Raw genomic sequence first — 25,599 nt, 5'->3', positions numbered from 1 at the left:
TCACAATATTATCCTTCTTCTCCGCTCAGCAGAGGAGGCGCAATCGTTGGCGCTCAAAGTTTGATATTTTTGTCTTAAATGATAAATATTGAAGGGTATTTTTGAGAAAAATTTATTATTAACCCTAGAATTGTGAAAAAACCTTACTCTGCTAAGGTTATCATATTCCGGAGTTATAACTCATTTTGCTGACGTGACAGTAATATTGTATTACTCAAGAATCATTAATAATCTAAACCAAACAAGATTATCATTGATAACCTTGGACAGATAACTCTCTAAATTATTATGTTTCATAAATGTTATTTCCTCTGTTGTGTCAACTATAATTTCTCGATTTATCTCCTCATAAATGATTATGGGACCAATCGTATGGAGTTGCTGGGATGACAGATTCTATCTTTTATAAAAATAAATGTTACCAAAATGTATTAACTGTCATTTTACATTATACCACACACTTTTATCAATATTGTCAATTTACCCTTTGTTCATGCTCATACGAGAGGAAAGGTGAATAACATCATCTATAAAAGTATGGAGATCAATGACAATAATAATTATAAGAATATTTCAACAACATACATTTTTTTATAATCGGATATTATACAATAAAATATAATATCCAAAGATTCATTTACAAAATAATCCATCTTTTTTTTATTTATTAAATGGAATAGGACTTTGTCACCTTTCCAACTATCTCTCTGTTAAATAAGATTTTATTAGCTCAAGTCTTTATTTGTTGAAAAGAAATTAGAATTGACTCTTACAAGATAATTAATCCGATTAATCTCAAAATGTACAATTCAATCCCATATTTCACACACCAAATAAATCTAAAAAATAAAATAACTACTGACATGACACTTCAAGATCATCAATTATTCAAACGACACATGCATACATTGTGTGAGTTTCAAACCCTTGCCCCCACGGGCGGGGTCAGCTGGTCAGGGCATGGGTGCTTGCAGCATGAGGTGGGCGGTTCGAGGGCTCATGATTGCATTTGCGATAACATCAATCTGTGTCATGTTTCCAAATCCCTCGGCCACCATGCCCTGGTCAGTCCCGCATTCACCGTGATTTACCTCTCCACAGATGGTCAGGGGGCCGATCGTGTGGGGCCGCTAGGTTGGCGGATTCCAACCTTTTGCAGCATGAGTTTCAAACCCTAATTATTTAAGTAAAACACTTAGTCTCTTGTCACCAAGTCTTTTACCACCACACCATGCTCAAGAGAGCTTCAATAACATATACAAAAAAAATGATAATTCTCAATCAGTCTCATGGACTCAATCCCTGGAGATGACCGACCCGGTCCCACAAAAATTTTCTACCGACCACCAGAGTAAATCGAAAAGCGCATACGACGACCAATCCAGATGCCCAACATCCTTTGATTGCGTTCCTTATTTGAAAGAAAATTTTTACAAATACGCTGTAACTAGGGATCGAACCGCAGGTCCCTAGATCACAACCTAAATGTCCTACCGTTGCACCATTGCTCCGGGGACTTCAATAACATATACATGATTGTAGAGTAAAACAACAATAATAAAAAGGGGAGATCAATGACAATAGTAAACTTCAAACTGTAGTGGTTATTTCGAAAAGAATAATTAAAGAATGAGAGTAAAAACAAATTTTATTAGAAACAAAAATTTGTAGATTAAAAAAATACTTGAAATCAAAACGAATTTTTTATTCAAAACTCAGGAAAAGACAAGGAATTTTCCCTATAAATGAAAAGACAAGAAAGAACTTTCCCTAGAAATTGTGTGCATAGGAAATTTTCCTCATTTGCCCTGTAATTTTTTTCACCTTCCAACTAAGAATATTTTCGAAACAAAGTTTAATCTCTCTATGTTTACATCTCTCTGTTCATGTTCAAGATACATAAAACTATATCACGCAACATTTAGCTAAAAAGAAGTTACATTGACAAAGCTAATGGCCTCAATCTGATGAACTTATCTCATTTGCATCATAAAAATGCTAACCGATCGAATATTGATCCAGTTAATTAGGAGTATTCACTGATCGAAAGACTCCAATAGCCCATCCAACCACCAGAGCTGATACGAGCGCGAGAATAGCAAATAGAAAGTAGAAAGTGCTGGTTTGTGATCGCCCAGTTTGGACTGCTTTGGTTGAGTGCTGTTTTCTGCATTCAACAGCAGGAGATGGAGATGGTAAATGTCCATGAACAACGTCCCAGAATGATCTGGCAATCATGGCGCTTGGTGTAGTTTCGAGATCAACTACTGTTGAGACCTCGATTGGGGCTTCCATTGACATCATCTCTTTGCAGTGATCTTTTATATCCTGAACATTGACGAACAATGAGATAATCATTAACTACCACAATAAACATTGTTACTGAAATGAGATCTGAGAGGTAGGAAATTAGCAAAGTAGATTTCTTGCAAAGGTTGATTGAAAAGAAGGATGCCTGTAACAAAAATAACCGTAGACTGAAATAAAATGAACATGGATTAAAGATACCTCAGAAGTCTCTGATGCCTGTAGATAATCGCATATGAATAGGCCATCCAACCAGGGAACAAGTACTCGTCTCGGAAAAGTCAGGGAACATGGTTTCCTGTCAGAAAATAAAATGCAATATATCAATTAAATTTCAGAAGGACGTAAGAGAGTTTTAGTATGTATGATGTTATGAATAATCAAGATGAGAAAACTCATTTAGAAGTGAACCAACCTAGTCGGGATTTCTATGATTTCAATGTTAAAATGAGGCCTCTCAGATGGCAATATACTCAAATATGACTGTAAGATAGGCGATGTCAAAAAACAAAGGAAATTAAAAGTCAAAGGAGGTAGTATAATTGAATGTCATGGCACAAAAACCCTGAAAAATCAGATAGACATTTAAACCAAGCTAAGCTCTTTGGTGGAAGAGCGGTGTTTGGAATGATGATGCCTTGGTGAAATCCTAATTCACGGTAATGTGATCAAATCACACAAATATAAGGAGAGGAATTCGGAGGTCACAGGAAACAGTATTACTGACGGTTGTATAATATTAAAATTCTAGAAATTCAGATCAAAGACTTAGATTCTAAAACAAATTTTGCACACAGAGTAAACAGGAAAATCAAAACATGAAGATGTTCAAACTTGAATATTAGAAATTCTTAAGTTGTTAAAAAAAGGAGCTATTTGTTGAAAGAACTCCTCCAATGTTCCAATAGTTGGACAAGTATTATATGTTGGAATACTTGCATTATCTTGTATGTTTCATATCATCAGCATGGCCTAACAAAAATCCGTAATTGCCATATCAAACCCATGGATATGGCTTTAGATTAGCTCAGCATTTGACAATCAGTTTGGAGTATAGGAAAGAACCACATATTGATTCGTATGAATGCTTTTCATGGTAAAGAAGAAAGTCAACCTTAGCTCATCCAAAGTAAGTTGATGGATAGGCTTCTCTGCTCCACCGTTAGTGGACAAAGCATCTTCTTCTGCCTCATCAGCAATCATTTCCAATCTACTCCTTAATGTGGAAGTTATATCACACTGAACATAAGAAAGCCACATAAGTTTTTGAATGGCACAGACTTAAGTATGACACCAGAATAGAATGGCTACTAAGTTCAACTTATAAGTGGTAATTTCTGTTGCAGAAAAAGACAAGTAAACATAGAAGATCCACAGAAATGCATAGAGGCCTTAAGGAATAGAACATTGGAGCTGATAGGAGAATAGCAAAAACAGAGACAAATTAAGTTTTCATCAAACATATTATTATTTAGGTAAGAAAAAACTACTCACTGAATTGAGCAATAACTTATGTAGAGGTACTTAGTCAAACTCTTAAACAAACAACACTGAAAACTCACTTAGAAGCATTCAACATTGTGCGCATACACAAGGTAAAATACCGTCTCCCTACCTCAAATATGAACCATGTTTCCAGTAACTAGTTGATTAAAATAAGAAAGACAGACATTCAAGACTAGCATTCTATTATTAATTCTACAATTAATCTAGCTCTACACCAAGAAAGAAGTCAAGATAAACCAACTTTCATCATAGTACACAAAGTTCCAACCATGGCTGTGTAAACAGAAGTTGTTAATGATATTAAACATGTGCTTAAACATAAATCACTAGAAGTATTTCATCCAAATTAATAGTCTGAGTTTGAGGAAATCAGAGAAAATTATAAAAAAGGAAAAATGGGTTGATGGAATGACTGTGCCCTGAATTGTCTCAATGTGAGCTATGGTACCAATATAAAACACAGACCTTTTTTAATCTTCTGAACATGGAATACAATATGTATGGACCAATAAAATTAATGAATCATTGCTGTTTTTCTCATCTCATGTGGCAAAAGGTGATAACGCTCATTCCAAAAGCTCCTCAATGTCGGCCCCATAGCGATTTGAAGGGACGTAAATTACAATGACTAAGCGGCCTCTTCAGGTGGGAGGGATTTCATTCCTCAAGGGATTGTTTCCCCGAGGATTCGATCCCTACTTTCATGTGACAATGTTTTTCTCATCTCAGGAACCATATAGAAGAAACCATAAGAAAAATGGCACAATTCTTCCCTGCATAGTTTCTTGGCTTGACACAAGTTTTAAGATAAAAAATACATGAAGTACCTTCAAGTCTGATATAGCTTGCAAAATAGGTTCTCTCGGAGCCAAGTATGCAAAAGCAGCGACCGAACCATTGAAGGAAACTAGGCCTGCCACCTCCTCTGAGCTAAATTCTTTATATGAAATTCCACAGTATTAGTATATTTCAAATCATAGCAGAAAAATGAAATACTTGAGGGAAGTAGTGAGGCATTCTCTTTCAAAGAAAGGCAAGCACACCTCCACTAGACATAATTTTGTTGAAAGGAATGAGGAACTCAACGTCATGTGTGCTTTTTGAAGATAGTTGTAGGTCCTCAGTCACCTAGACAATAGAAGGAAAATGAAGAGAATTATATATATGTGAACATGGGAGCATAACTAATTAATTAATATGACATTGATTGGAAGATGTTTGTTATAAAATTCACAATCATTTTAGTCATGGCTGCGTGCTAATTGTGGACCAAAGGCCATAAATACATTCCTGGAAAGTGGAAACGGATTTAGAGTTCACTACTCTGTGGAAGAAAGGCTAAAACTAACCTTGAGGTTAATTAATTACCGGAAGCTTTTAGATAATAGTTAGAAGGTAAATAATAAACACGTTTTGGGTTTCAAGTTCACACAGAACAGACAGATAGTGATGAATTCAGTCAATACAATTTTTCCTTTATTAAGACATGGAGAAATAAATATGCACATCAAATGAGGGTCACAAAAAAAGACTTAGTTAGAAACAATAAAAAAATTATTTAAATATAAATGATAATATAATAGGAGATAGAGCTTAATATCGCAGAAAAATCTATATAACCAACCCCAGCTAGTGGGATAATGTTTGGTTGTGGTTATTGTTGTTGTTGTTGTAATATATGGAGAAGACCAGAGGTCGTAAACAATTCCATTCTACAAAGAATCATTATCCATATCTTATATAGTTCTACAATGTTTTTATTGGAACAAAAAATAAATAAAAGATAAAAAAACAAACATATAAAATTATCGTGATGCAGAAAACTGAAGCTATAAACCTAAGCAATGATAGCTAATCACAGTTCATTTACAAAAAAATAAATATGCAAAACATTATCATCTTAAAAAAAGAATTTACCAAATGACCATTTATCAAAGATCTGGCACATTGTAAATCTTTCGAAAGATTAGTAATTCCTTTGTATATAATGTCCTTCAGAGCTACCCCTAAAGTACCATCTTGATAAATAGGTAATCTGCAATATAAAATCATGACAACATAAGTCAAAGACATGGAAAAAAAAACATTAAGGTTTATTTGTGGCATGTCATGGTTAAATTATAGTGCCAGTATAAATCAACTTCATTAGTAGAGTTAGCTCAAGTAAATTTGTAAACACAAGCTGCCTTCATAAGTGCACAAACATATTTTCCACCCCTGAGATCTCAAGAATTGTGCATAAAAATAAAAATTGAAGGTGAATAGATAGCAACCTTTCTTTTCAATTCTTGTGAACAATAAAGCTCAAACAAAATGTTAAATATAGGGGTGCGGGTGTTGATCAATATCAAAATGTGAAATCTTCGACACAAATAAAAGAGAATTAACCATAATAGTTTGAGGGGAGCTTTGCTTTTCGGTTACTTTTATGTATTCTATTAGTTTTTATTGTTGATAACTTGAATTAATTGTCAAACATCAAAGAGGAAAACATTGTTGAGACAATGAATCCTCCATTGTGATTAGGTTTAACCACCATGTTTTAATAGTGTGGCAATATAATTTAAGTTAAACATTTGTGTTTGATTAGTTGCTTAAGTGTGCAAGACTTCTCATGTGAACTCAAGATTAAAATAATCAAGCTTGGATGATGATGGACTATATGGATTGAGCCATGAGAAGCTTCAAACTCATAGATAGTCATCCAGCTTGAAGATGGAGCAATTGTTGTAATCTTGGATTTCCTTGAAGCAGATTGATTATATTAACAAGATTTAGTTCATAGGTAGAATTTGTTACCTATGGAGCTTCATCCTAAGCCCTTGAGTTGATAAGTTGTCTCTAGGTTTCAATTTGACCCCTAGTTATTGGGTGGCTAGAAACCAAGACAAATCTTTACCAGTGCCGGCTTTAGGCATAGGCCATTAAGGCCTATGCCTAGGGCCCCAAATTTAGAGGGGCCCATTATTTTATATATTAATTATTATATATATATATATATATATATATATATATATATATATATATTAAGAGAATAAAAATTTATTAAAATATTTTTATTGAATTTTGAAAAGATTTTGCATGATTATTGAATTGTGTAGAGATTTGGTATGATTCCAATATATTTAATATTATTTAATTTTCAAAACTCTAATTTACTAGTTTATTTATATTCCTCTCCTCCTTCTTTATTAACCTAACAATCTATTTTGCTCAACTTCAAACATTTTTTGGTGATCATCAAAACATTTCCGAGATCATCACAAGGGGTGCAAGGAGAGGAACGATCAGAATAAAAAGTCTTTGTTACAGGTTTTTTGGTGATCTTAAGACCTATTATAAATGTATCACCTTCCTTATTTCCCTGTCAAATTAAATTCTTTTCCTAATGCATGGATAACTTATATAATATTACTTATCATACCTGTTAGTATAGCTTTAGCGGAAAGAAGTTTTTCAAAATTAAAATTAATAAAGTCTTATTTACGTTCAACTATGTCTCAAAAAAGATTAAATAATTTAGCAATGTTATCAATTGAAAAAAATTTATTATTAAAACTTGAATATGAAAATTTAATTAATATAAGAAAAAGCTAGAAAATTTAATTTTATATAAAAAATTTATTTATAAAATTAATATTTTAATTTATTTTAAAAAAATTTTAAACCCACCAATATCGATCTCAAGTCCGAATAAAAAAGGATGAGAGAAAAATTTTTTAAATAATAATAATTATTTAAAAAAAATTTCGCCTGGGGCCTCTAGGAAGCTTGAGCCGCCCCTGATCTTTACACACCTTCATATGAAAGTTGTAAACATCAACCTAATATTGGCTATCAAAAACATGATTCTCAAAATAAATATCCACCAAAATTTGAAGTGTGTCAGCACTGTAGTGAGACAACATGGCATTTGAATCTTCAACAATGATATTTCAAATGTTGGTTGATATAAGTAAGTTTTTGATTGACACAAGTGCTTAAAAGTCTCTTTTGGTGAATCATTTGGCACTAATGTATGAAAGAAAATGTTTATGATCATCCTCCATCTTACTCAAGTTCCAAAAGGAACACCATGAAACTTAAGAAACAATGTCAAGAATTTATCCTTGGATTTGATGCTCACTTGGCTAACAGTTCCCATCTACGGATAGATCTTTATCTTTAGGGGTTAATCTTTAGGATAAGGTTGAATTTTTGAGGGTGTATCCAAAGGATATTTAGAAGCTTTTCGTTTGTATTTGATCATATGGTTCACTAGAAGCTTTCAATTTTTTGGGTGAACGGTAAATATTACAACGTCAAAAAACTATTGTACATGTTTAAATGTCTACAAAATGATAGACATGTATCTGCACTTTGCAAAACATCCTGTCTATACGAGGCACATTACATTATTAGCATCTATTCCTAACTTGCCACAAAAGATATATCATGCATGTAACAACCAAAAGTCGCGCCTTGACCAGGCGCCCATTGCCTCGATACATCCTTCGAATGGTGCATAATAGTCTTCGAATGCTAGGAACATTCTGCCAGATATACCTTTGTCCATAGCTCCATACTGATGGGGCATTGGAAGAAGTGATGTTCCCTCAATTCATCAGCTTGTTGGCACCGTGGGCAAGTCTTGCATGGTTCATATGGCAATTGATCTTTTGTACGTAGCCTTCCGTGGGCTAGCAACCAAAACATAAACTTGTGTTTGGGCAGGAAATATGCCTTCCACACAGTTTTGACCACCCCTTGCTTTTCTGAGATGTACTAGTCAATGAGTTTCATGTTGGCACTGCTCTGTCCGCCTATTTGCTACACAATTTGGTCCCGCAGTTGCAACATGAGATAGGCCGGTAGTCCGATACACCCTCTGCATGATCACTTTTTGGCACAAGGTATATTAGAGAATGATTCCATTGTTTCAAGAGGTTACCTGTCCCAAAGAATTCTTGAATTGCGGCAACAAAATCCACTCCCACAATATCCCAAGATGAAGTGAAAAACTTGGCGCCGTAGCCATCCGGTCCCTGGGCTTTTTCACTCCCAATATTGTGCAAAGCTGTCTTAATCTCCTCCATCCCAACCGGATGTATAAGGTTGTTCCTTTGGGCATTATTGAGTTTCCTTCCCGAGAGGGCAACACCATCTAGAGGAGAGCATGCTTCCGATTGGCCAAGAATACCATGGAAGTGATCTAAGAATTCCTCCGCAACTTCTTTGATGCTTGTTGTTCTTTCTCCATTTCTCTTTGTAAGCATAATAATCGCATTCCTTTTGTTGTTCCTCTTGACTACATCATGGAAAAACTTTGTACATCTATCCGAACTCCTCAAATATGTGTTCTTCGCCCGTTGTTGATAAAACATCTTTTCCGCCTCCGAGAATAGGATTGCACGCTTCTTTACCTCTCCATAATTTGCGGGTGTGATGTCACCCGATAATATATTCCTTTGCACCTCTTCTAACTCCATATTTGCCCTCTTTGCTTTCTCCGAAATATGGCCAAACTCCTTCTTGTTCAGCTCCCTCAAACTAGCCTTCAATCTAAACAATTTAGTCTTTAGCCGATATTGTGCATTGCCTTGGACCGGTGCCTCCCATGATTGTTCCACCACCCTCTTATAATCTTGATGTAAAGTCCACATGTTTAAGAACTTAAATGGCCTTGTTGCTGCCCTCTTCTTTGTTAGAATGTGAACCATGGCACAAGAGTGGTCCGATAAGCATCCCGGGGCTAAAAATTCCGCATAAGCATCAAACTCCTCCAAGAGCCAAGCCGAATTCACCATTACCCTATCCAATTTGCAAGTCACATCACCTTTAGACCAAGTGAATTGACAACCAACGGATCGTAAGTCCACCATTCCACATGCATGAGTGAATCTTTGGAGGTCCCTCATCTCATAATTTGTAGCCGGATTGCCTTCTTGTCTCTCATGAATAGCCAATATCGAATTGAAGTCCCCCATGATCATCCAAGGTCTGGGAATGCCTCCACCAAGGTCCGTGAGATTCTCCCATAGTGGCCTTCTACTAGTCACCGAGTGAAGTCCATATATAAAAGTAGCATAGAAACCCCGGCTAGAAATCCGACATCTAACATATGTATGAATGAATTGCTCCGATGTATTAATAACCTCCACATCAGCCCGCTGTGCATCCCAAATAAGCAAAATGCGACCATGGTTAGAAATACCAAAATTATGCACATACTCAAAACCTAGAAACCTTCTTTGCATGATTGGCATAATGGATTGTTCATTGAGCTTAGTCTCCAATAATGCTAATACTTGAATCTCCTTGCTCCTCAAGAGGTGTTGGACACCCCCATGCTTTAGGGATTTGTGAAAGCCCCTAATGTTCCATGCGGCCACCTTCATTGAACACCCCTTCGGGCTGCTCGCACCCGTAATCTACGCCCACTTGTTGGCACCGGTGTGATGTTCCCCACCTCCTCGATTGCATTTGTTGAAGTAGCTGATGGTAATGAGGAAGAGGATGCCCCTGAGGTTGTGTGGGATGCCTCATTAGCAGCATTTTCCTAAACAAGTGGACCGTGCGTGTGTACTGGTCTAGAGGGCTTGCCACACTCGCCTTGCGATTGTCATGGAAGAGGTTTGCTCACACTTTTGGTTGTTCGGTCCGTCCAACAGTGTTGGGTAGATTTACCACCCTATCATGTTCGGTAGTCTGATCTATAGCACCATCATATTGTGCTCTCACCACTACTGCAAGTTGAGCCACATCGGATTATGGAGGCGCCTTCTTGACTACCTCATTGACTGCCACATCAACTACTGAAGGACCTGCCACATCAGCTTGTTGGTCATCAGTTCCAGGATTAGCTAGGACCAATGGCTGTGTAGACAATGCTTATGCTTGACCCTGACCACTGCTCTGACCAACCAATGCTTTTGCTTGATCCTGACCACTGCTCTGACTTGGTAATGCTTCTGCTTGACTCAAGCCACTACTTTGACCAACCAATGTTTTTGCATGTTCTTAACCACTGCTCTGACTAGCTAATGTTTCTATTTGACCTTGACGACAACTTTGACTTACAGATTTCTTTTTCCTGACCATGTTGTCTGTCACTTCTTGACTCGGTGTTGTAGGTCTACCGCACAAGGAGTGGCAAGGCAATCTGCCTCCACCAACTCCCGCCTCTAACACTAACATATCTTGTGCAGAAAATCCTTAACGCAATTAGTGGGCAATCTGCTCCCCCCAACCACTGCACCAGAACATCCAAGAAAATTTTAAAAAGACAAGAACATGCCTTAGAACTCTGCGAAGTCAAGGGGAAGCTCCCAAATTTGCCGGAGAGACATTGAGGCACTGCTTCCTTGCACCCTCAGCCTTGCTTACTGGACTACACAAGCCATACACACCAACAATAGGGCTTTTCGACCACGTCACTGCCACTCCCTTGACTACCAAGTGACACACCAACAACCTTGCTGCTGGCCTTACCACTACTGTGCACTAAGTTGCATAGGCGACAACCTGGTGAGGTTTCCTAGTCCTGCACCACTATGCATAAATTGCGCACCACTTTTGCACCACCATCGACACCACTCTATACGCACCACACAATATTTCTGCAACACCATCAGCATCACTGCTTACCTCTGCTTCCACTGTACACTATTGCTGCAACACCATCAGCACCACGATACCACCTCGCGGCACAACACCACCACATAGCAGAGCAACACAACCTTACTGCACAGCAACACCACATAGCAGGACCACCGCACAACACCACGACACCACCACACAACACCACACCGCACCACAGCAGCCTCGTCACGTGGCACCACCAGCACCCTCTCCTTGTTGATCAGTAGAAACTCAACAACAGAAGAAACTACAGAGCAGTGTGCTACGGTGTAACCCTCAAAAGCCCCTACCAACTTCTAGTCACCTTGCTCACTAGGAATTCTACATAGGAGTTTCTCTCTCTAAACAGAGAGGTAGAGGACTAACTGAGAGCTCTTTCACGATGACTTTCACTCTCTAGAAGCTTTCAAGCAATGACAAGGTTTCGCCATAGGACAACTAAGGTAGGTCACAAGAAATGAGCAAGAAGTTGGTGATTTGCTCTGGTAGAAAGTATCTATATGAAAGACGGGTTCCAAATCAAGGGTTTGTTCAACTAAGGAAAGTCTAGTTGAGGATACTTCACCTTTATAGCTCATCATTATAATGAATTCTAGCATCATCTCATATTCATTGTCTCATTTAAGGAAGTAGTAAAGGTGACATATCAGATGCATCACAAGTTGTGGATTTCAAGCAGAATCTTCAAACCATGTTATATCTTATTGATAGTGTGGTTATGGAGGAAATAACCTCATAACATTTTAAACATATTCAAGATTACATGAAGTGGAACGTAAACCTAACACTATTTCGTGTAGTAGTAGCGCCTAAGGTCTATACTTCTAATTTTGACAATGATCATAGGGATCAGATTGGAAATACTAAATAGATCTGCCAAAACTCTCCACAAGGACCACAACCATGAAAAACAAACTATTCTTTTTTTCAATGGATTACATCAGAGTGTTCAGAAACTTGAAAGAAAGAATACCACTGGAAACATGTGCAAATGCATTATATTGCAACCAAAAACTACCTTATGTCAAAAGTGTAAGTGCATTTAAAAGCTTGAAGTGAGGCTATAAGCTTGCTCATCTTGAAGTCGCATGGATGCAAACTGCCTGCTGACACGGTACAGATTCGGCAGGACCACCTATGTAATGTAAACAAACATAAATTGTTCAGCAAAATTAAATAGATGTAGAAACAAATCTAAATGATTCTTCATATTGCTTGATTATCAAAAGTAATGACTACAAAGATTATGTGCATTATGGTGAATGTCTTGGGAAAAGGATCACAGTTGCTAGAAACAAGAAAGGAAACGCAGAGAGATTTGACTTTCACAAAAAGAAAGCACAAGACAAAATGAGTATTTAAAATCACTTTTCAACCCAGACCAACAGGGATATGGATACAGAAACAGTACAATGTTTGTAATTATTCCAAAAAGAATTAGAAGTTTGCAATGCAAGACTGTTCAAAACCTCTACAGCATAGCAAAAAGGTTCATAATATTGCAGAATTGTTATATTTTTCATTTCTGAAGTACAGAACTTTGTTAGATTATGCAAAGACTAACTGATACAGTTGCATTTTTGTTTCTCCTATTCTTTCAGAACAGCATGAGTTGTATCAGAACCAATTATATAACGATAAGCATCAGAAATCAGTATGAACAGGATACTTTTTCATTCTTATAGTATACAAATATGTAATACCTTAAAGAGGGCAACCAGGATTGGTATCCTTTCAATAATCACAATTAAAACCTTAACACTTCTAAGATTCTATAATCATCATGCAGAGATCAGAGTACCTAAACTCTATCCTTTCCAAGTGTCAGATTTAAGAATGGAATTTATGGCAAACCATCCAATTTCTAACTATCATATAAAAGTTACACTATAATTTAGTTTTGTCTATCTCTTTGTCATCAAAAAACAATTCATACACCAGTATACAGTGGGATGTCCACTGCAACTTAATATCAATCCTCCACAAGACGAGATGTGTTTATTATGAAGAGCAAGGAATTGCATGCCATAGACATCAGAGTAATATATACCCAAAATCAACAATGTACTCAATGGATAGATATATAGCAAAAATTTAACACTCAATTCTTTACAAACTAGAAGTAACACTATCGTTGCTTCTATATGCATGTTTAGCTTTGTTTACGAATTTTCAAGATACCATGAAATTCAAAAGGGCACATACATGAATTATCATGGTGAGGATACTTATGAATAGTTGCCCATCTATGTTGAAAATATACACTAAAGAGATATGGATGATCTAGGGTTGTATAGAATATTTGCTACAAGCAAATTTACTATTACTTCTAGGTGCAAGACTCGTAAAAAAAAGTTTCCAATGTAATGAACTTCTAAGGAGGAATCATTAATGAACTTAGTTTGGCATAGAAATGATCAGAAAAAATTACCACAAAAGATTCACAAGAGTAATTCCAGAATAATATTCATTCGAACTTTCACAATATATTCGACAGACAAGAAGAAATGACGAACTGCACCTTCTTGGGCTATAGCATACATGAATAAGCAATCTTTCGCCAAATTCACTGTCATGAAAAGGTGCAGCTTGTGCAACCCTTTTAACAGCCTGAAAAACAATTGTGATACATCAACTCAAGTTTGGTGTATAGCAACAAAGTGGATTTGGTAGCTAGAATGTTATGCATCTAAAAGATCTGGAACTGAAAGTACTAAACCACAAGAAACCATCCTATAGTACTAAATTAAACATAGATGACTACCGGAACCCTTCCACAGTTCCACTCTAGAAAACAACAACTTTGTACACTCCTTCAATTCCCAATAAGAAAACAAGATGGAAAAAAGGTGCTCCTATATTCCTAAGTCATCAAAAGAGATACTTTGAGTTTCATTCTTAACCTCTTGCCATACCAAGAAAGTTTTGAAACTATAAGCTTTAATTTGGGGAATTTGATTCATGTAATAACCCTTGATGGAAATTGACTTTCACAACCAATAAATCCAGTAGAAATTATTGATTCATTAACAGACAAATCAATGGACCAAGGATCAAAAAGTGGATTTGTGCAGAGTTTCAGTCTTTGACACGGTATTATTTAGGTATCATGCCAACATTTTAATGTATGGAGCAAATTGAATGTTGAAAAAAGGAAGGAAATAAAAAAGAAAAAGAAAAGCCAACTATATACTTAAGTTCGGATTTTATGTTCCATCTGGAATGGTACACTAATCTTGTATCGACAATAGATAAAAAAATCATATTGATTTATCTTAATTTATGGCATGCCAAGGTGCATCAAGTGTTGGCATAACACAATTCTCAACACGGTGACAGAGAAGTATGTGCCAAGCAATATCGAGTTTTTCTAATTAATTGGAACGATAAATTTCGAACATGTTGCCTTTCAAACCATGCAATGGAAATAGACAATCTATTTCACAAGTGGATTGACATAAAATTAATTTTTCAACTGAGAAATTAATGTCCAAAAAATGAGTTACTCGAGTGATAAAGAAATCCATGAATAAGTCATCAGTTAAGTCCGAGTGACCAGATGAGAGCACAAGCTCAATATATGCACGAAGTAAATCCATGGGCACGCGAAAGTGCATGATCATGTAGAACACAAATAAATGGATGAAAAACTCTTCAATGCATGGAGAGACTTTGGGGCCTAATCACCTAAATGGAAACATGAATAACTACATGTTGCAGCTGATGGGATTGATGTGTTGACTGTGCAAACACAGTCCAAATGGCCTTTTGCGTTGAGTGTTGACTAATTTAAGGTGTTAACCAAACAAAGGTTAGCATGCCTTTAGCCTTGGTTTTGGTATGCATGCATGAAGCGCCAAAACGCCAACGGATGCTCAAGCTTGGTGTCGATGGTTGGTTGACCAAAAGGTCGATAATCTTTACCTTGCCATATTGCCATGTCACAATGCATGTGTGAATTGTGCATTAAAGAAAAATGCCACACATAATCCGAAACACTCAAGAGAGACATACACTACCAATTTGTCTCTTAGTTGCACCCTTCCATCCTATAAATAGGCCTTCCCTCTTGCATTTTGATTCAGCCAAAGCATCCAAGCAATCTCCTCTCTTGGGTTCTAAATCCACTCTTCTCTCTTTCCAAAGGAGTTTTAAGTTATTATAGGTTGGCAGGATCCAGAGTGCTCCTATTTTGAGATAAAGTTGTTGCACTCAAAAGACAATTGTTGATAAATTGTGAGCACCAGACAATATCTTCTTTAAGAGAGATGCCCAACTCTTGCCTCAAGCTTATGATTATTTTCGCAACATTCCCACATTGCTAGTTCACATCGGATAGAACTTAAGGTGCTTTGACCAACTGAAAAGAGTTGTCAACCATTAAAGGACTGTATTTTCTCCAACAATGCTTGATTCCTCGTAGCACACAATAAATTTCACACATCAAGGGTTGTTTGCCTCAACTATTAGCAGTCAACTACATAGATTTTCCTCTATTTAGCTCTATGCAATGATGTATCACTAAAAATATAAAAAATATTGAATAGTATTTTCTATGATCTCCCTCTACCATTTACATCTTACATTCTAATAGATTCAACTCTTTTCACAATAGAATTTATCCACTAACGGTGTTCATATCATCGCAACTTAATTTTTTTCTCATTTTATAATCTATTAGAGATACACATAATTGCTCTTAGATATTTGTCTTTTTAAATTTTATATTTTATAATAACTTCACATATCCATCTTACCATTCTCAATTCTGCCGTGTTAAACCTCTTTGTATGTGTCTCTTCCATTTTATCCTAACTGAAAAAGATAAAGTGGTGCTTTTTTGCTACTTAACCAAAAAGGATCTATCGTTGATTTTTTGCAGGAAAAAATGAGAGAGAATAACCTAACTTCCTTGCTAACATAATCAAGCTGCCAAAAAAAATGTATTATAACAGAATCAGAACAAAGCTATACATCAACCAAATCAAGAAGTATCGGACCTGAGAAAGCACAGCAGGTAAAGTGGCCTTAAAAGTCGCCTCAGAAGCCCATAAATAGATCCCAGCAACGCTCATTCCACCCAACAGCATTCTTGAAACCTGAGATGAAGTTGTTGAAAGAAGATGCCAACGGAGAGTAAGAAAGCGTCAGGGGGGTTGTGCCCCAGCATCCAGAGCCAATGTTTCATCTTTACCTGCCTAGCGTGCTCGGCAACCCAATCAGTGTCGATGACGAGAGAAGGCGGCACCTCGGAAGCCGGCTTCGCACCCTTCGATCCTTTCTTCCCATCTTTGCCAAAATTTCCGGAGACCTCACGTCTAAGTGAGCACGCAGGTCCTCCCCCATCGGTGGGTGGCGTGGGTATCAAATAGTATACAAATCCTCGGTCGGAATTGGCGCTCAGCTTCCCGATCACAAGCCCAACCTGAAGGTAGAAAAAGGAAAAACCCAACCCAAATCCCTGTAAAAATAGAGACCACAACCGTAAAAGATGGTCTGCCGAATTACGAGACATACCTCGGCGGAGACACCGGATTGGAACAGGCGATCCTCCGCCGCCTTCAACTGGGCTTCGTCGCTGACCACAGTTTTCACCATCTCGACGAGCGGAGCGGAGATCGAAGATCTACAGAGGAATACAACTGAACCGATACTTAATCCCGGTTGAACCACCAAACCGGCCGTTCCATTGCACGGGGAACAAGTCCGGTTCGACCGCTCCCCTCGCTTATCCTTCCTCGTCGGGCCCTTTCCACCTGGAGGCTGGTGGCGCGCGCCTCCGCCGAAAACTCTCCCTCCCGCCACCGCGATTTATGCAGACGCGAGTCCGCCTGACGCTTCCGCTTCCGCTTCGCCAATTCCGTGACTTTCTCTCGTGGCATTGAACTCTCTGCAGACTTGATTGGTGACTGATCACAGCATATCCGAAAGCTGAATGCTAGATCGATTCCACTCACCGCCATCATCTCCGACGCTCTTCGCTGGGTCAGGAGCACTTATGGCGGTCGGGTCGATTCCACTCACTGCCTCGTCGTCTGGGCAGCAAACGACTGTGGGTGGAACGGGTGTGTGGTGGATTTTGTGGCGCCCAGCGCCGCCCTTTCCGCGCCCTTCTCTATTCTTCCCTCGCAAAAGACCGCCACTGTGTTGTCTGCCGCCTCGAGTCTAACTCAAGGCCAGTTTATCTCACTCAAGCCCACCTCTCTTTAAGTTGCAAATGTGTGAACTTTGACTCTTTTTACCGGTGATTCACAACATTTTGGAAGCTTTGGATTTGATTGTTGACGGCGCGAGGATCTTTCCGGTGATCCAGGAGCAAGCTCGGTGGCGGCGGCGAGTTTTGCTGGCTGACGCAGGAAGAATTCGTCCACCTTTTCCTCAATTTCAAACTCCCACCCCTCTTCTCCTCTGTCTCCGAGCTCTCCATCACTCACGTCGTCGTGCCTCGTCCGCCATCAAGACCCGCTCCAGGCCCTCGGAGAACCCAACCTCCGCCATCACAACATATCATCAAACATTAAAAAAAAACAAAAAAAGTGAAAAATTACTAGGAAAATTAGTTCCTCCGTGATTAAGATTAATTATAGTTTTGATATTTGACAAATATCAATAAGTGTTTATGATTGATAGCCCCAAGATCAACACATCAAAAGTGATAATTGATGGGAAGGAGGATTGTGCAAAAAAGTGAATTCTCTCCCTCCAGCGCCTCGCCAGTCACAGGATCAACACGAGGAGTAGATAAAATGAGAGATGAGTAGATGAGTTGTACCTAGGTATAAGGATTTACGTCCTGCTAGCCTCTGGATTTGACTTTTGCTCATTGTACAAGTATACCTTACCATCTCAGCTAAGCCCGTGGGGGCTACCTCAATGATGATGATACCCCATGCAGATTTGCGAGGGAGTACGATGATGATACCCCATGTGGATGTACGAGGGAGTTAGTACTAGTTCCTGGGGTAATGGTGTAACGGTAGGACATCCGAGTTGTGACTCAGGGATCCGCGGTTCGATCCCCAGCTACGGCGTATTTATAAGAATTTTCTTCCAAATGAGGAATACAATCAAAGGATGCTGGGCATCTGGATTGACCGCCGTATGCGCTTCCCGATTTACCCTGGTGGTCGGTGGGAAACTTCCGTGCGATCGGGCCTGCCACCTCCAGGGATTGAGTCCATGAGACTAACTGGGATTTATCATTTTTTTTTTGCGAGGGAGTTAGTACTAGAGTTGAAGTGGAATGGATATTCTTTGAACTACGTCTAAGCAACTTAACCTACCTTTGAATACGTAGGACCCCCTAGCCTGAGCACCTCCTCACAGATGGTCGAGGGCTGAAGCCGAACCACCTTGCAAAAGAATAAAGAGCACTTGAGCTCAAACACTTGAGAACTTGAGCTCCACTTGAGAACTTTGAAGGCCCAAGCCTAAGTGACAAAAGGCGAATTTGAGGATATTATCTTAATGGTACGTGGGACCCAAACATGAGTAACAATAGTAACAGATAAATAAGGAGGTATAGTAATGGACGATGATTATGACCAATATGCTACATCGGTTACAAAGGGCAATAGTTACAGAGAGAGGGAGATATCAAGTGCAGTAGCCTAAAACAAGGAGATAAGCAAAGACTCTCGATATTCTTTTCATCTTGCTTATCTGTGTTTCTTCAGTTCCAGAAGATTTCTTAAGCATCGAAGGGGCTTCATCGGATTACTCTGGTGTCGTTGGACATGAGTTGATTTTGAATAGGATATTATTGTGGAGGTTGAAAACGATCAAAAGTGTTCAGGAAGGGGGCACAAACTTCAGCCACAACAAAATTGACGTCATTTATGAAAAATATTGAACTATGACATTGAGGATGGTATACACTCACTGGAACCCTCAAGAAAGGCTGGAATCGTCAAGGGAGATGCAATAACCTCAAGAGGACGAGGGGCATGGCTATATGGGGCCTCTCATTCGTAGCCAGCTTACTCATTTGATCATGATGATGGTGGAGGAAGTTTTGCAACATCAAAATCCTCCTCTAGTGGGGCACTTGAACAAGCAGGAGTGTGGACTCTCGTAGGAGCCTCAACATAAGGTTATGGGGCAAAGTTTGTAGGAGGTTCCATCTCATTGAAACCCTCAATGGGTCTTGGGGAGATTTGATGAAGAGAATATTCTAGGTAAGGTTGTACCTAGGAGGTTGAAGAGCTTCCTCCTCATTTCTATCCCTTGCAAGTGGGGGAATACGATGGATCATCCGATCCAAAGGAACATTAACCTTGCTTCACTAGTATACCGACAAGGTTAGATGTTGAGTTTTCTTAACGACTCTAGTAAATCCAACACATCAATGGTTCAACACTCTTAAGCCCAACATTATTTGGTCATTCGAAGAATTTTGCTCAACTTTCCCGCTTCGCTAGTTGCAAGAAGTAGCAACAAACATCACTCAATTTATTCAATTTGAAGAAATAAAGATCGAAGGCATTATAGAAATATATATAGCATAACAGTTCAATAAGGTTTCTCTGGAAGTCCCCTCCGGTTTAGTGAGGGTGACTTCTTTTAGTCATTGGTTGATGATGTAAACCACAAGCGCATGGTTGTCATTAAGCATAAAGATTATCATCCTCAGGGACCATGGAGTTGAGTATCGATTTACATGCAATGGAAAACTATTTAGATGAATCGAAATTCAGAGAATTATTGTGAAAGCAAATGCACTAAGAAAATGGAATTAAAAGATGGGGAGAAAACAAATTCTTTGAGACAATTTTAGGACATTGTTTCACCAAGACGATCATTGACAATGTAGTTGGGAATCTCTCTTTTACCTAAATGTTGATCATGCTTAAAGGTGGTCTATCCTAAGGTATTTGATGCTCCCTTTCGAGAATACACCAGTATATCTATGCTAACGTGGCCCCTATTTTCATAATAGTCAAACTAGGATAGACTCATTACATTATGTGATAGCCAATAGTGCCCTCTAGATAGTTTGAACTACTTTCATAAATTATCCCTCAAGTTTAGTTATTATAGGTTCGAGATTAGAGTTCACCTTTCGATTCTTCCTCCTCACCCAAAAATCTATGCTAACATCTGTAAAAACATATTAGCATGTTATATATACTAACAACTATATCAAGGATCAATACATCATGCGATAAAAGAGATGAATAGAAAACTATAATTATCAATTCAATGTTGAGTTACTTCCTAATTCTAAAATTTAGGAGATTACTCCATCACAATAGAGAAACAAGTTAAAGACATCATTAAAAGCATTCTACAACTCAAAAAAAAAAAGAGGTGAAAGAAGAACTCAGTTTATAGATGTTGATGACACTTTGGGATGATCTCTATATGCTACTTAACGGTCAGAATATCTCGCTCCTTGGAATTCTTTGAAGATGACTCTCTTTTGGAATCTCCTATCATGAAAACCTTGTGATCCCTTGAACTGATGCCCCATGGTTGCGTAAAAGACTCCAAAAATTATCAAATATAGTATAATTTTCTTTTTTTCTCCCTTGGGGCAGCATCAACAAACCTGGTGGGCACCACTACCTAGTCGTGGTGGGATCTGCGCCACATCTCATTGAATTTCAAAATGAAACATGACCATGGTAGGTGCCAAAGTCTAACCGTGTTCCTTGCTGGTAGCTCCGATTATTGTTCCAATGCCAAGTCTTCATCCATGGGTGGTACACGATTATGGCAGGTGTCACAGTCAAGTCGTGTATCATGTTGAGTTGTCACTCCAATAACTTTTCATCTTCAAACTGTAGGATCGTTGAGAGTGCTAAAGGGGATGAATACTGTTTTTGTAGCATTTTTGAATTTCATAAAATGCTTGTAAATTCTTACGATCAGAGTAGTGTAAAAATACAGCGGAATAATAAAAGAACATAAGAAAAGAGCACATCGATATTTACTTGGTTCACAGTCACAGGTTATTTCTCCAACGTCCACGATCAAATAACCATTTTCGACATATAATCAACTATATAACTTGTTGGGTTGCAAGGGTATAAACATAGTCCCACATCTAAAATACATGGAAAAGATCATGCATTTAAAAGGATGAAAAATATCTCCATTCGTATGAGGCCTTTTGGGGAGAGCCCAAGAATAAAGCCATGAGGGCTTAGCCCAAAGTGGACAATATCATGCCATTGTGGAGATATTTTGATTCCATCAGTACTAATAAGTGGTATTAGAGTGAGGACGCTCTTCACCGGACTAATCGCCGGAAGAGTCATGATCCGGATCTAACCATGTGGGTTGAACCTTAAATAAAGGAAGTGGGTGCACTCGTGTTTGAATCGAGAGGACCAGACACCAGGTAGGAAGTTCTAGTAGGTTTGATGGACCGAGGGGCAGAAAGTCCTAGTTGCGGCTAGGCAGGAAGTCCTAGTAGGTCGGGTGGATCGAGGAGCAGAAAGTTCTAGTTGCGGCTAGGCAGGAAGTCCTAGTAGGTCGGGTGGACCGAGGGGCAGAAAGTCCTGGTAGGTCGAGGATTCAGACATCAAAAACGACGTTTGAGGGGGGACTGTGATCCTTTGTTTGAGGAGGGGATTGTTGGGTTGCAAGAGTGCAAACATAGTCCCACATCTAAAATACATGAAAAAAATCATGCCTTTAAAAGGATGAAAAGTATCTCCATTGGTATGAGACCTTTTGGGGAGAGGCCAAGAACAAAGCTATGAGGGCTTAGGCCCAAAGTGGACAATATCATGCCATTGTGGAGATATTTTGATTCCATCGGTACTAACATAACTCCCCTCTTACAAAAGGGAATTAGCGATTACAAAATGTAGGATCGGTAACAATGATACCGTCCTTATAAAATTACGTATAAAATAAAATTATCGAAGGAGTGAAGATGTCAACTTGTTGTGCAGCTCTTTGGCTTACGACGATGTTCCTGGTTGATGCTTTGCGTGCAGACGATTGTCGCTTGTTTGTAGAATGATGCTTCAAGGGATCTCCCTCGAGGCTATTTATTAGGCTGTCTGGGCGCTGATGCGGTGTATTTGCATGAAAATATTTTATTTATATACATTTATTTCCCTTTTATTTATTTGTCACTTACACCCATCAAAATTAATTATTTATTTAACCAAACCTCTTATTATCGTTTAAATTGGTATATGGAGGTCCGGGTCGTCTCTCTCGGACTCAATGACTGGATATTATTCTAGACTTATTGTGGGATTTTATTGTATTTTATTCATTCCTAATTATTTATAAGATTCACTTATTGATAATTAAACCCTACAATGTGATAAAAAACATATGATACATTCAATCAACAATCTTATTTACATTGATATATAACAAGTTCCATAAATCTACAAATTAATCTACAAACATGCTATATACATCATCAAATTATTATTATTACCTGCAAGGACAAGGCATATGCACAAACATACATGTTAGTTACATACAACATACACCTTAAACACGAACATGCACAACATATATAACTACTAATTACAACATACACTTCGAGTTATCCATAAGAACACTAATTGTTATACAACATATACAATTAATTCACAAGTTAGTTTACATCTACACCATAGCATGCTAAACAACCACACCTAATTTACAACATTTTATCTAAATACAACAACAGTTCTTTATTGAATTAAAGAATTTCATTTACAAATTATTGCTATTTACAAAACACAGCATATGAAAATCCTTCAACAGAGCACTCAAGTTCAAACAAGAATCACACACAACTTTCATCAACCTAGGCACACCGATTATCAAAATTTCAATGCTCTGCCTATTCATGCTACGGATCAACAGCAAGTCAGGGCATCCAACAAAGCCCATAGCATAGGAAATCAACAATCAGGGGGGGTTTTGAGTGAATCCAAATTAGCAGCTAACAAACTTAAGGAAACAAACAAATAAACAAACTAGGGTTAGAGTTAGGGATTAATGCCTTCCCTTTCGGTTTGACACAGAGAAGAAACAGGGGATGAGGATGAATGGCTATGGCAGTGGATGGGCGGCTCCAATCAGCACCAAACAGAGGTAAGGCAACCACCAGTCGAAGAACACTAACAGGAATGGAAGAGCGCCACCGGAACTGGCCGATTCCGGCGAGCTCCGATCGAAGAAGAATGAGATCAGTAGCCGCCGCCCAGCTCTCTCCCTACTGAAACCACAGACAGGGATTAGAATCAAACGGAAACACTTACCTCGTGTCCTCTGTGGAGAAGATGGTCGGAAAATCAGAACAGGGCTTCCTCCGCGTTCACAACCACGTTGGCGAAGGCTCCACTGCTCGGAACTCCGGTGGATGCGAAGGGATAGAAAGCTAGCCGGAGCAACCACTCACGACCTGCTCTCTACTGTGCGGGATGGACGTCGACCGCCGATAACCAGAGCTGGCCACTCTAAGCTATCTCTTGCTGCCGACGGGGACAAGGAGGGCATCACGTTCGCAACCACGTCGGCGAAGCCTCCTGCGAGTTGTCGACGATCGTCGATCGGACTCCAGCTGCCAATGCTCTGCGGCTGATCGGAAGGAAGAAGGAGAGCTTGTCGCGACGGTCGGAGCTCGATGGCGGCGTCGCAACGAGGAAGAATCGGGAAGAAGAGGAAAAACCTAATTACGCGAGCTGCTTTCTCTGTGAACCCTAACTTGGCTTTTAAATCACGCGTAAACCACAGCTTGAACCAGCCTGCTGAACCGCCAAATTGGAATTGAACCGGGCCGCAATTAAAGGATTGAACCGGGTTTGATAGTTGATTGGGCTGGTGGCTGGTTTTAATTGGATTTGGACCGGAAATTGAAGATTTAACTAGTGCATTTTTGAGAAAAGCAACTGTACGATATAAAAATTTTACTTTAGCACTATCTATTACCTCATCCTCACTTGAGGAGGATTCGTCGTCGCTTGATTCTTCTCCACTTGAGGTGTCGTGGTCACTCTCTCGTGCCATGAGCGCCATGTGCCGGGTGATATGGCACAACTCCTCCTCATCATCCGAAGAGTCACTACTTGAGTTGTCCCACGTGGCTTGAGCTACCATCACCTCCTTCTTCTTGTCCTTCTTCTTCCTTTCTTTCGTGTCTTCTTTCTTCTTCAGATTCGGACAGTTTGGCTTGATATGTCCCTTTTTGTTGCATTCATAGCAAGTCACGTTAGGGTTATAATTCAAACTTTGAAATTTACCTTGGGGTGGTGTGAACATCTTCTTGACATCTCTTCTAGTGAACCTTCTCGATTTCCCCATCATTCTTTTAACGTAGTGTGCCACCTCTCTAGCCGACATCTCTTCATCACTGTCGGAGGATTCTTGATCGGATTCGGATGATGCTTCTTTCTCCTTTTTCTTCTTCTTGTCCTTCTTTTCTACAAGCAAAGCTATACCTTTCTCTTTTGTGGACAAGTTAGCTTGTTCGTGTAGCTCAAATTCACAAAATAGTTCGTCTAGTTTAACAACGGACAAGTCCCTTGACACTTTATAAGCATCGACCATTGATGCCCATAGAGTGGTCCGGGGGAAAGCTTGTAAAACATACCTTACCAAATCGCGATTGTCGATTTTCTCTCCTATGACGTGGAGCCCATTCACAATCTCCTTGAATCGTCCATGCATTTGGCTCACATTTTCGTTAAGCTTCATTGCGAAGGATTGTAGTTGACCCACCAAAAGATCTCTCTTGGCTCGCCTTGATTCGCTTGAGCCCTCGTTGAGTTCAATGAGTTTCTCCCACAATTCCTTGGCCGAGTTGAATGGACCGACCTTGCTCAGTTGCTCTTTGGAAAGTCCACATTGCAGAGTAGTTGTGGCTTTCGCATTTGCTTGTGCTTTCTTACATATCTCCTTCGACCAATCTTTGGTAGGTAGAGGCGCTCCGGTTGCATCCTTGGGTTTTTCGAAGCCATCTACAACACTAAACCAATTTTCAATATCGTTCATTAAATAGTACTCCATCCTACCTTTCCAATACGCGAAGTCATTGCCGTCGAAGTAGGGTGGTCGTGCGGTGTTGTATCCCTCTTGAAACGCCATCTGATGTTTCGGTTGAATGTGAGTTCGTCCGAAACTAACCTGCTCTGATACCACTTGTTGGGATCGGTGCGTTCGCTAGAGGGGGTGAATAGCGATTCTTCGAATTTCTCTGCGAAAATG

The 25,599-nt window shown here is 39.0% G+C and overlaps 1 protein-coding gene across 1 annotated transcript; it reads right to left on the bottom strand.

The window, feature by feature from the left end:
• Positions 1–1,896: 1,896 nt before the first annotated feature.
• LOC141812206 (uncharacterized) lies at positions 1,897–17,044 on the bottom strand. Its single transcript, XM_074700249.1, has 11 exons — positions 16,951–17,044; positions 16,628–16,858; positions 16,434–16,532; positions 13,955–14,043; positions 12,452–12,568; positions 5,731–5,848; positions 4,857–4,941; positions 4,641–4,750; positions 3,422–3,546; positions 2,509–2,605; positions 1,897–2,328 (listed from the first exon to the last, which is right to left on the bottom strand). Exons 1-11 carry the CDS (start codon positions 17,029–17,031, stop codon positions 2,023–2,025), a joined length of 1,458 nt encoding a protein of 485 aa, XP_074556350.1. The 5' UTR covers positions 17,032–17,044; the 3' UTR covers positions 1,897–2,022.
• Positions 17,045–25,599: the final 8,555 nt, after the last annotated feature.

This window comes from Curcuma longa, chromosome 18 (genome assembly GCF_044706935.1).
Source record: "Curcuma longa cultivar G26 ecotype Majalengka, Jawa Barat chromosome 18, ITB_CL_G26_1.1, whole genome shotgun sequence".
In the NCBI taxonomy this organism is placed as follows: Eukaryota; Viridiplantae; Streptophyta; class Magnoliopsida; order Zingiberales; family Zingiberaceae; genus Curcuma; species Curcuma longa.
This window is presented reverse-complemented; position numbering and strand designations above follow the sequence as displayed.